This window comes from Eriocheir sinensis, chromosome 14 (assembly GCF_024679095.1).
Source record: "Eriocheir sinensis breed Jianghai 21 chromosome 14, ASM2467909v1, whole genome shotgun sequence".
In the NCBI taxonomy this organism is placed as follows: Eukaryota; Metazoa; Arthropoda; class Malacostraca; order Decapoda; family Varunidae; genus Eriocheir; species Eriocheir sinensis.
In genome coordinates, this window is record NC_066522.1 from 14,589,997 (window position 1) to 14,602,863 (window position 12,867).

Sequence of the window (12,867 nt, forward strand, 5' to 3'; positions counted from 1 at the left end):
CGCAACCTTTGGCTTTCTAGAGAGTGCAGATATAAATGCTTCAGTCTATCCACATACAGCAAGTTTCTCACCCCTTGAATAATTTTTGTCATCCTTCTCTGTACAGATTCTAACATCTTGATATCCATTCTATAGCAGGGTGACCAAAACTGAACCGTGTAATCAAGATGAGGTCTAACTAGTGCTAAGTAAAGTTTGAGGATGACCTCAGCGCTCCTATTGCTTACGCTCCTCAAGATGAAACCCAGTACCCTGTTTGCACGATTTTTAGCCTGGATGCATTGAGCTCTCGGATGGAGGTCAGTGCTCACTAAGACTCTTAAGTCCCTCTCACACCCAGACCTGCTCAGCAGAGTGTCATTTAAGGAGTAATTGTGTGAGGGGTTATTCCTACCTACACTCAGAATACTACACTTCCCGGAACTGAATTCCATCTGCCACTTCCCCGCCCAATCATATAGTCCGTCAAACTCATCCTGGAGAACTCTAGCGTCCTGGTCTGACTGGATTACTCTACCGATCTTGGTATCATCTGCGAACTTACTGACATCACTACAAATTCCTGTGTCCAAATCATTGATGTAAATGATAAAAAACAGTGGACCCAGCACCAACCCCTGTGGGACTCCACTTGCAACACTGCCCCATTCAGATTTTTCACCACTGATTGCACGCTGCCTTCTGCTACTAAACCACGCCCTGATCCAGTTCAAGACTTTCCCATCTACGCTGTGAGCCTATAATTTTTTTTAGTAATGGCTGGTGATGAGGGACTGTGTTGAACGCTTTACTGAAATCGAGATACAGTATGTCATAGCTTTCATCTCTGTCAACCACCTCAATTACTTTAGTGTAGAAGGACAACAGGTTAGTAAGGCAAGACCTACCCTTCGTGAACCCATGCTGCAAATCATGAATTAAACTATGCTTCTCTAGATGGTCCCGAAGATCCTGGCTATTATTGACTCCATCATCTTGCCTATAACTGATGTTAAGCTAATTGGACAATAATTTGAGGTGGCTGACTTGTCTCCCTTTTTGAAAATGGGCATCACATTAGCAACTTTCCATTGGCTGGGCACGTACCCAGAATATACCGACATCTTAAAGATATCGGTAAGTGGGCCACTGAGGACCTCCTTGCATTCTTTCAGGACATGTGGGAATATTTCGTCTGGGCCCGGCGATTTGTTTTTCTTTAACCTACTCATCTCATCCGGACAACCTGCCTAGTGATGATCACATCCCTCAACTTGTCATTATCTTCGCCCTCATATACCTAAACTCTCTCTGGGATGGTTGTTAGATTTTCCTGTGTGAAAACTGAGAGGAAATAGTCATTCAACATTTGACTCATATCATCTCCATTCTCAACAAGCTCACCTGTGTTTGTTTTCAATGGTCCAATTCTCTCCCTTGTTCTCATTCTGTACAATTTAAAGACCCTTGGGATCACTTTTGGCCTCGTTGGCTACCCTAATCTCGTAATTCCTTTTTGGTAAGTGGGTGTTTTTCTTTGCTGATCTGGCTAGTTCAACATACCTACCCCTGAGGTGGGTTTCTCCATTTTTTATTTTCCTATAAATTCCTCTTTTTAAGCCAATCTCATGCTTGAGTCTACGGGTCATCCATTTAGGGTCGTTATCTTCCTTTCTATGTGCTTGGTAAGGGATATGCTGTCTCTGAGCCTCTGCTATTACTCAAACTAGACTATTGTAGGTCAGCTCTACATGGCTCCCCTGCCCTTCAGGTTCCTGCTCTGAGATCCGGCCCTCATCTAGCCCTAAGGTTCTCCAATTTACCTCCTCAAGGTGTCTTCTAAGCCCCTCGTAATTGGCTCTTCTAAAGTCTGGCACCAACACAATGTTGAGTTTATGGATCACTGCCCAGTCTAAGTTAAACCTAATCTCCTTGTGATCACTACCACCTAGCTCTCCCCCAACGTCTAGCTCACTGACCATATTCTCGTTGTTAGTTAAGACTAAGTCCAAAATGTTGTTACCTCTGGTGGGCTCAGTTACTGTATGCTTGAGAAAATTATCTTGTATTACTTTCAGAAAATCCTCAGACTCTAGATCTCCCACCATCCCTTCCCAATCTATATTCCTATAGTTAAAATCCCCCATGAAGCAGACATTTTTGCTCCCGCTCACCCTGCCAAGATTGGGTGGCCTATACAGAACCCCTAGAGTTAGTTTGTCTTTCCCTTTGAGTACGTCCACCCAAACTGACTCCGAGTCGACATTTGTTAGAACAGAACTGTTAGTTGATAGTGGAAAAAGGTACACATAGAGAGAAGGCAGTCATATGACAGGAGGAAGGAGCAAGAGGGTGAGGCTTCTTGCAGTTTGGGAAGCCTCAGTATGTGAGACCCACACACTGCCTCTGTGATCTGCCACATCACATCTGACACATCATCACAGCTACCACACCACCAGAGTAAGATTTTTACTGGAAATGGTGACTGGGGGCCTGAACAAGTGGACAAAGATAGTGGCAGTGTAGGCAGCACCGTACTTTAAATGATAAGGAGCTTTAAGTGGAGGAAAAGAGGATGCAGCTCACCTGATAATACATGTAAATGCCACCATATACATATTGCTACACGACCATGAGCTGCCACACTTGTTCACAAAATGTGAATATAGTGTAACATGTACATTTGTAAGAAATTGTATTCTAATATACACAGCCAGTCAGATCATACCACCAGCTGGAGGTCGGGTGGCAGGCTGGTGTGTGGTTTGAGTGTAAAAATTGAGGGGTTACATGAAAACAACAAGAAAGGGTTAATGTTTACAAATGTTAAAACCATGAAATGTCAAGAAATAAAAAAAATAAAGAAATGAGGGGTTCCTGTGTGTGTGTGTGTGTGTGTGTGTGTGTGTGTGTGTGTGTGTGTGTAAATATATATAGTTAATATATATATGTATATATATATATATATATATATATATATATATATATTTATATATATATATATAATATATATATATATATATATATATATATATATATATATATATATATATATATATATATATATATATATATATATATATATATATATATATATTATATATATATATATATATATATATATATATATATATATATATATATATATATATATATATATATATATATATATATATATATATATATATATATATATATATATATATATATATATATATATATATATATATATGCCTTTTTCTGGCAACTTTTGATAATTGAAACACTTCCAGGCAGCAATCCTTCTATAGTGCATGAAGTAATCAGTTCATTTAAAAGTGGTCTGCAACTGTTGCTGACCAGCCATCCTTCACCCTAATGGTGCTGCTTCATTGCCACACTGCTGACTCATGCACACCAATGAATGGTCTGTTTCTCAGTTCACAAACGTAAGAATAACATGAAGCAATACAGCCTATAGTCAAAGTAAGATCTAGACTCACCTCCCCCTGAGTGGTAGGAGCACTCTGAGCCCCACTTAAGAGAGTATTAGGAAAGGGCACGAAGAATGAAAACTGTGACAACTTCATGACATCGACATGAACTGATGTAGAGTGTCAGTGACTCGTAGAGGCTCTGTCAACTCTGTGAAGGGTGACGTCTGCATTTCTTGTGCTTCATCTCGGAGCAGCTTCCAATATGCCAGGACGTTCTGGTACTTGAAACACTTCTCCATATTGGCTTGGATGGTGTACACACGCAGCAAACCTCGATAGTCATACTCCAACCCAGAATAGCCATCGCCAAACAGTTTCTTGCCTGTGAAAGATCAAGCCCATCAGTCCATCAAAGCAATGACTATGAAATATATCATTGAATGCTTTGTCATCATACACACCACTATCCTTAACTCCACATTTACCAAATAAGCAGGGTGAAGAGAGTAGGATATGAATAGAAGAGTATGAAATGAGAAAATGAAACTGTGACTGGAGAGTGGGGTGTGCGTGGAATGAATAAAACAGGCATGTATCTGGAGGTAAGAGATATTTCATTGTGGAAAATTTGTGCATAAAAAAAAAAAAAAAAAAAAAAAAAAAGCCCCAACACTGAACAACCTCTGAAAATGAAAAACAATGATAGGTAGTGTGTTTGACGTACCAATGGAAATAGAGCGCAGGTAAAGTTGCTCAGCGTTGTCAAACTTCATCATGTCATAGTTGTAGAGGGATGCCAGATGGCCCACTGAGAGGGCCACTTCATAGTCTTCAGGGCCCAGCAGCTGCTCCTTGATAGTGATGGCTTTCAAATGCATTTCTTCAGCCAACTGAAAGGAAGAATTCTGTATTTGCACAACAAAAACATGAACAAGAAATCACACACACACACTTTCCTTCACTTCACACTTGCCTCCATATCTTCAATCTCTATTCTCACAAACCACTACAGCCTGCCATCTTAATTAATGGTCTCCCTGTCTACTTTTCCCATCAACTTTACTCACACACATTCTTTGAACCATTCTTGATCTTTCCCCTTTTTTTTTCAGTACAGTCGAATCAATAAGAGTATGTCTTTAGTTTTTTGAGGAATTATCATACCTCGAACAGCCTCATTGACTGGTAGAGGCGGCCCAGGTTGCCATAATGTTTGGCTGTTTGCACATTCATCTCTCCAAATGCTCGCATGGCCATGGCGAGTGCTTCCTTGTGCAATGAATGAGCCTCTTCCAAATACTGCTTCTCTGTGGATAAATATATCATTGCTTATATAAAGGCACCAAGAAATGAGAAACAACTAAAGCAGTCAATAATAAAAGCTATAAAAGATGGCTGGAAATATTCTTATGGATGCAAGTGGTCAATATTGGTACCCACCGACATCTTTGTTGGGGTTGTCGATGGCCATCTCCTCCAGGATGAGAGCCTTGACTCTTTTGCTGGAGGAAAGGAGGAGGTGGTCCTCAGGAAGCAGCCGTAGCATCAAGTCAATGGCTCTCTCTGCATGAGTTCTGGTGAAGGAATATGCATTCATGAATGCTACCCACTTCCATACATACACATATGCATAGAAACATGTATGCACATGCTGATATAAGAAAAACTTTAAGATTGAACACATACGTGAACACTCACACACCTGCAAGCACTTATAAATTACACTGATAACCAACATGTCCCCTTTGTTATCAAGCAAAGCTGTTAGTTTATGTTATGATTTCCTTCCACAAAGAGATGTTAATAAATCTTTTATGTCACCTTTTTTTTTTAACTAATATAATGGTGTCATTTTTCCAGGTTCTAAGAACTCAGTGACTTTGCTGGCATTTTGTGGCAATGCAACTTAACAGTACAAGAAAATATTCATGGAATGAGAAGCTAAGAGTTCACTAACCTGGCATGGATGAATTTCCCAAGGGCATAGTTGTGAACATAGGAGGCATATGCGAGGTCCTCGTGGGCAACAGCTACATGGAGGTTGATGCCGCCAAACACACTTTGACGTACATCCAGGGCAGTCTGAAACACCAAGAGTTCTAAGCTTCTGTGTCACTGTACTGACACCAACCTAATAAAGCATTAGTGACCTTTGAAAAAACCACAGAAAAAATAGAATTCTAATATGAATTTATAATTCCTTTTTTATTAATTCAAATTATACCTAAGAAAATGGGCCTAATTTTTTTTAATATATGGTGCACGATGGACTCAGGAACCTAACTGTTGTGTCGGGTGAGGGTTGATAGCATTAATCACTAGGGATTGTTGCTCTTTCCCCAAAGTCAAAGATAGTTACCTGATACACCTGGACACCTTGACTGATGGCATCAACACTAAGAAGGTAGAAACCATAGTCGATGAGGGTGTCAGCATACTTGGGATGCTGATCCCCAAACACTTCGCTGGCTATTACCACGGCCTGCAAAAGGTAATGCATTAACTACACCTTGTTAAAAAAAAAAGAAATTGCTTACAGCATAAAAAGCAGTACCATACTACAAAGAATTTTTCCCTACTTCACAAAAATGAATAAGTACATAAACAAAATTTTAAAAAAAGGGATAATTTTTGAAATCCCTCTTCTTCTTAGCACATACTTATCAATTCAATCTACCACATTTTTCACTGACCAATTTAGATCAAAAGACATAAAACATGACATTAAGAGCAAAATTAGCTAGAAATACATAGCACAATATACATAGGATGAAATTCAATCAACCAATTAGGGCACTTGCTGGGGGAGCATTGCCTCGCCCACCCTATACCCTTTATGCAGGCCCTTTCCCATCCTCAGTACATCAGATAATATTGCTAATATCAATAATAATAATAATAATAATAATAATAATAATAATAATAATAATAATAATAATAATAATAATAATAATAACAACACTGTCATCACACAAAGCCAACAGTTAGCAGTCCAGTGCATATCCTTAACCACAAGTTAGATGCCAAGTTATGACAAACCTGCTTGATGAGTAGCCTGGCCTTCTTGAACTCTCGTTTAAGCACACAAGCCTTGGCTGACTGCCTCAGTACATCAATGAGGGGAGGTTTGGGGAAGTTGGCTACAAGTGACTGTAATGCCTTCACACTCCAGCTATAAGCCTGTAATGCAGAGAAATATCCAGTAAGGATCAAAATTTGTAATATATAGAAGGAGAGCACAATGTTATCTTACTAATTTACTTTATACATGGATGGATGATGAAAAAAGATGTACTGAATGAAAACTTGAGGAAAATAAATGACTAAGAACCCCATAAAAAGAGAGGAATTCAAGACAAGAAGCAGTGTCAGTGAAGCATTTTATAAGCATTCATAAAATTATGATACAATTCAAAATACAGAACATATTCGAAACCAATAGCTGATGAAGAACAATTTAAATGATGAACCTCAAACATCAAAGGAGAGATAAAGAATCAGATCAAGTGTTACATAAGTAAAATTAAATCATGCTAAATGCTTTATTCTTTTGTAAAAGCAATACTTAGAGTAAGATTTTGATAGTTAAATGAACTGAGTATTATTGATTCTGAAGGTAGTATGTTATGATTAAGGTTCTGTCCCACCTCTGCATAGTTGGAACGTAGCATGTAGAGTGTTGAGAACTCGGAGTAGAGGGAGGCCAAGTTGGGGGAGGCACCCATTCCCTGCAGCTGCTTCACCAACACCATCGCCTGGTTGTAGGTGCGTTCTGCCTCCTCAAACCGACAGTAACCATTCTGGACATGCAGCAGTCTGAAAGGTACATAAGGTGTTTGCTTGAGGTACTAGTTTTCTGTGTCCTAGGTGAATGTAACAAATACAAAATTCTACAAAACTCCATAAACATCAGAGATAAGGCAATTCTCCACATTCCAGAGCTGGGAGGGATATGAATACAAAGAACGATGGGAAATAATAAAAATTTACTTATTTGAGTAAGTCAATATCAGAAAGAAAAATCTGTCTATAAAGTTTTCAGGAGGAAAATATGTACAACTATCACTATGCTAATGTTGCATCCACTTTACTTCATGACTAAGGATATAATGCTTTTAATTTATCAAACTATCTTTACCTCACTGATGGTCTTAACACATCCATTCTAATGCCAATAATGTTTAGTGTGAAGAAAATACATGAAAACCCTCTCTGTGGTGCCCCTTGGGTGTCCCCATCCCTGGGCCCCACCTGTGGCAGCACTCCAAGGCACGGGTCCTCTGCACAGGGTCTGTTGAGTCTGCAAGGAGGCCCTGGCAGGAGGTTAAGATGATCTCGGCATCTGGAAGCCACCCTGCCTCTGCCAGGAATGCTGATACAGCCAGCCCGTGCAGCACCAAGCTGTCCCGCTGATTCATGAAAGGAAAGACCCTTAACTGTTAATTAAAGGTTTCTACACAAACACAGGCAATGAATACATAAAATCTATATCTGACTGAGTGAGTTAATAAAGATAACAAACTTCCACTCCACCAGGCCTTGGAATTCTACCATAGTCATAGAAGGCATTAGTCTGAGTGGCTTCATCTTCTTATTTTGTACCTTGAAACATTACAGATTCACATCACAACACAAAATTCAATGGCCAATAAGGCCTGGGTGATGGCAACATTGTCACAAACTAAATTGCCCATAGAAGCAAAGTGGTGTTAAAAAGGCATCAAATGTGACGACTTCATGTTTTGTAATGTAGGAGCCGTTTCCAGTTCAGTGCCTCCATAAGGTGGCATGTATCCTTGATACCTTTGCCTTAATGAAAAAAAAATCTTATAGCACAACTACTAAACAGAAATCAAGAAGAATATTTGGGTCAAGGATATTCATATTTTACATCTAGAAAAATAATGGAACAGATGGTAAAAATTTCTTAAAAACAACCTCAAAAGCAGTAAAATAATGCAACCCTACATCACAGTTGTCATTTCCACAACATGCCCAATATGATAAAAAAAAAGCTTATACAGTTTGATAAACAAAATCTAGAGCAAACAAGACAGGGAAAATTTTGATCCAAAGGAAAAGGAAACACAAACATTCATCTGGGGGAAAAGTCTAACATATGAGGGAAAATGCACATGAACATTCTTATGTATCACACCTGCTTATCACTGAGTGCCTCCTGATTACACCGGTCCACATAGGCTTGTGATATGACTGAAGAAATTTTGGTGCTGTGGTCCCCAAGTGCTTGGTCCATTAAGGCCTGAAAGAACAATACAAACTAAAAACATCTGAAAACATATTGGGTTTGGCACGAAGTATCCTGAATTTCTTCCAGTCTTTGAGAATGGAATTTTCAAAGGCCTGCAGAAACCTAATTATGTACCTCTTGCTGAAGTGTGCCACCCATGCACTGTCACAGTATAGTCATAACTAGAAATTAAGTACATACACAATTAGGTCTTAACAATGCACAGCTTATAATGGATAGCATTTCTTTTCTGCTAAAGGAACTTACCTGGAAACAGTGATGAAGCAGATGTCTCTTGTCTCCAACTTTCAGCATGCGCGTTATCACATCCAGGTCACTCAGCTCAGCCCTCACCTCTGCCAGACACCCATTCCTGAACAGCTGTAGGAGGGAGACTCATCAAATTTTACCGTTAAGATAACTAATTTCTTATGCCATCTTGTATTGCTGTGAAGCTATATGGCAACTGCTTTACTGAATATTCTTTAAGTGTGAACCCAATGCCTGCTGCAGTTCCTTCTTATCAAAATACTTACTCATTCCTATATGTCTAATGTAATGCAAGTCAATCAATACCTTCAATAATTTAGCCTTACCACTCACACGAGTAAGAAGTAGAATGATATACCTGTGCTTTCTACTCGCTGGTGCACAATGAGTCAGTAACAACTGGTTAAGCAAATGCCTGGTGTGGTATCTATGTACTGGGACATCTTTTCTAGCTATTGAGCCAAAATTTTTATACTAACATTTTTTCTTAAATATCAATAATAATTTTTGGGTGGGAGGACTCAGGAGGTTGTGAGGTAAGGTTTCTTTGTATCTGGTATAATCTTTATTAGTCCCTAGTGTCTCAAACCACACTTGAAAATGCTATCAAATGTTATGGAACATATACAAAGAATTCTTATAGATTATATGTGATTTTTTTTCTTACTAAAAATGGCTGTTTTTTATCTTTCCACCTATCAACTCTACATTCCTTAGGTTCCCAAGCTTGTTGGGCTACAGGGGGAGGATGTTGGTAATATTCCAGAAGAGAAAGAAAGGATACAGGGAAAAGAAAGGAGTTTGATAACGTGGTGAAGAAGTTGCAGAGAGGCATTACCATAGATCCTGTCTGGTTATGTTGCTATCACAATGCATCTCAGATCAATGGACATCATGATGTGATCAATGAAGTACACTGGGCGTTGGATGAGTACATGATGTGTGCTAGTCAGGCTGCATTTGGTACAAGGAGGTGGAGGCAGATTCTGGACTGGAAAGAGATAGTGTGGGAGACACAAAGTGATGCAAGGGAGTCCTTCCTGGAGTGGAGAGCCAGCAGTAGTCCATGCTGGGATCCTCTGATGAAAGGGATAAGGACCATCCAAATCAGATTCAAGCTCTGTCTCCGGTGGTGCAGGGTTCATGAAGAGAAGCTATGAATACAGACACTGGGGCTCAGCTGGCTTGTGGGAACCTTCCTGGCTCCTGATGCAGTCTGCGAGCCATGCTCCCTGACTCTCACACCCTTCCCCTATACGTAGGTATATCAAGCTGGGGAGGACACTGCCATCATGTGGTGTGACCACTTCAAGGCCATCCTGAATCGTGTGCCAGATGAGGTGAGTGAGATGTGGGAAGTGATATAGGAGGGCATCCGCAGTGTGGATCTCAGTGAGCTAAGAGAGGTACTGCACGGGCTCTCTACCGGTGAGGTGCTGGGGGTGGATGGGCCCTCCTCTGGCATTTTCAAGAATGCACCTTCCAACCTGGTCTCTTGGCTCTGCCTTTTTATCAGTACCTGCATCTGCCATCAGTACATACCCTTGCAGTGCAAATATTAACTTTTCTAAAGAGCAAGGTAAAAAAAATCTTGCTATCTCCAGCAACTATAGCCCAGTACCATTGGGATTGCCTTGTCGAAAGTGCATGGCCCTGATATATATATATATATATATATATATATATATATATATATATATATATATATATATATATATATATATATATATATATATATATATATATATATATATTGCAAAATTGCAGTTGGCACTTTAATGAAATTTGACCAAGCTAGTGGTATAAAACACAGATGGGGTGCATAAATAACATTCTTGTGAGCCCTAAATCAATATACAAGTAAGTTGTTTGTGAGATGAGCATTTCTGGAAATCCCTATTGGCACAGCTGCTGGAAAAGGGTTCAGGTGAACCTGCTGCTACTGGATATATTGGCAGACCAGGATGAAAAGGAAGCAAGTCAGCCATAACCACACAAGACACCCGAGTCCAGAGAGCAATGTGAAGGCACCATGGCATCACTATCTGCATGGCGGCGAGTTTATGGATCCACTAAACAATCTGCACACGGCCATCATGTATACGAATGGGGAAGCTACGACAAATGCTTCCTATGCGCAGCAAGAACTATGGGTTGAGGGCGGCGATGGTGGCGAAGGAGCTGCGGGCAGCGGACGAAGGAGGCCCGGCCACTTACCTTGAACAACACGTCGAACTGCACCGAGGGAGGGAATATCCGCAGCTCGTGTCTCACGTTCTCGTAGTGATGCACCACCACGTTGAGGGCTGAGTAGTAAAGAGCCTCGGGGAACCATTTTAGCACAGAGGCTGAGGCCATTGTTGAGTTTCTCTGTGTCGCAGTGCTGCTCTCAGCGGCGGGACGGCTCTCACGGCTGCCTCTTTGTCCCTATTCCTGTTTCTTTTCCTATCATTAACACTCACTGGAACAAAATAGCCGAATAACGCAATTCAGGGTTAAAGAAAGAAGCTGAGTGAAGGAAGGAGGGAAGAGCAGTGGTGGTAACGAGGACCGTCCCCGGGCAGACACTGGCCAGCCGCTCCCCGAGGGTGCTCACAGCTGATCAATGTCAACAAGGATATATTTAACAGCCACATCTCCTTTACCGTGGCGAACTGATGCATACTATTGTGTTGATACGCAAATTATTAACCAGACCATACGTAGATCGGACGTCTGTTTCGATTTAGCTTTCATCGTGATCGGTGTAATATTCCTCATCGCTAACAGTGCCTTATTAGCAGAGGTGTGCAGCACGGAGGCATGGCACAGGCAGCATAGTGGTAGCATTTCCCATGTGCTTGTCTAACAAAGGTATAGGCACACTGATTCACGCAGGACACTTGTAAAGGCCTATTAGGTATTATTATTGTTATTATTATTATTATTATTATTATTATTATTATTATTATTATTATTATTATTATTATTATTATTATTATTATTATTATTATTATTATTATTATTATTATTATTATTATTATTATTATTATTATTATTATTATTATTATTATTATTATTATTATTATTATTATTATTATTATTATTATTATTATTATTATTATTATTATTATTATTATTATTATTATTATTATTATTATTATTATTATTATTATTATTATTATTATTATTATTATTATTATTATTATTATTATTATTATTATTATTATTATTATTATTATTATTATTATTATTATTATTATTATTATTATTATTATTATTATTATTATTATTATTATTATTATTATTATTATTATTATTATTATTATTATTATTATTATTATTATTATTATTATTATTATTATTATTATTATTATTATTATTATTATTATTATTATTATTATTATTATTATTATTATTATTATTATTATCATTATTATTATAATAATAATAATAATAATAATAATAATAATGATAAGCCGCTGTAGGTATGTCTTGTTTTTATTGCCATCATAATTTTTATTATTATTTTCACTAACATTAATTTTTGCAAAATAATATTTCCTATTCATATATGCTAGTGATTTTCTTACCTTCAAACAAGATATATATATATATATATATATATATATATATATATATATATATATATATATATATATATATATATATATATATATATATATATATATATATATATATATATATATATAATTGAAAAGAAATGCGCTTATATCACTATCATAAAGCTGTGGCCATGCCTGGTCTACACAGAGAAGGGCAAGATATATTCTTATCATTGACACCTTTATCGGTATCTCTCATGCCAAGACTGCTCACGCACAACACAGAAACGCTAACATATTTTTCAAGAAAGCTAAACCTAAAGTGTGCCTGCTCTCGTGAGAAGATACTGTGTAATATATATATATATATATATATATATATATATCTATATATATATATATATAT

General features: G+C 38.1%; 1 protein-coding gene across 1 annotated transcript; it reads right to left on the reverse strand.

The window, feature by feature from the left end:
* Positions 1-3,193: 3,193 nt before the first annotated feature.
* Positions 3,194-11,488, reverse strand: LOC126998542 (amyloid protein-binding protein 2-like). The gene is made up of 12 exons (XM_050860318.1): positions 11,134-11,488; positions 8,914-9,027; positions 8,554-8,658; positions 7,647-7,804; positions 7,043-7,211; positions 6,435-6,575; positions 5,755-5,877; positions 5,353-5,477; positions 4,836-4,969; positions 4,560-4,702; positions 4,120-4,285; positions 3,194-3,777 (listed from the first exon to the last, which is right to left on the reverse strand). The coding sequence occupies exons 1-12, from the start codon at positions 11,272-11,274 to the stop codon at positions 3,545-3,547; spliced, it is 1,752 nt and encodes a 583-aa protein (XP_050716275.1). The 5' UTR covers positions 11,275-11,488; the 3' UTR covers positions 3,194-3,544.
* Positions 11,489-12,867: the final 1,379 nt, after the last annotated feature.

Coding starts and splice junctions, on each gene's coding strand:
- LOC126998542 (XM_050860318.1), bottom strand. CDS start 11,274: ATGGCCTCAGCCTCTGTGCTAAAATGGTTCCCCGAGGCTCTTTACTAC. Junction 8,659..8,913: donor TGCTTCATCACTGTTTCCAG/GTAAGTTCCTTT, acceptor TTGTTCTTTCAG/GCCTTAATGGACCAAGCACT. Junction 7,805..8,553: donor AGGCACTCAGTGATAAGCAG/GTGTGATACATA, acceptor TTCATGAATCAG/CGGGACAGCTTGGTGCTGCA.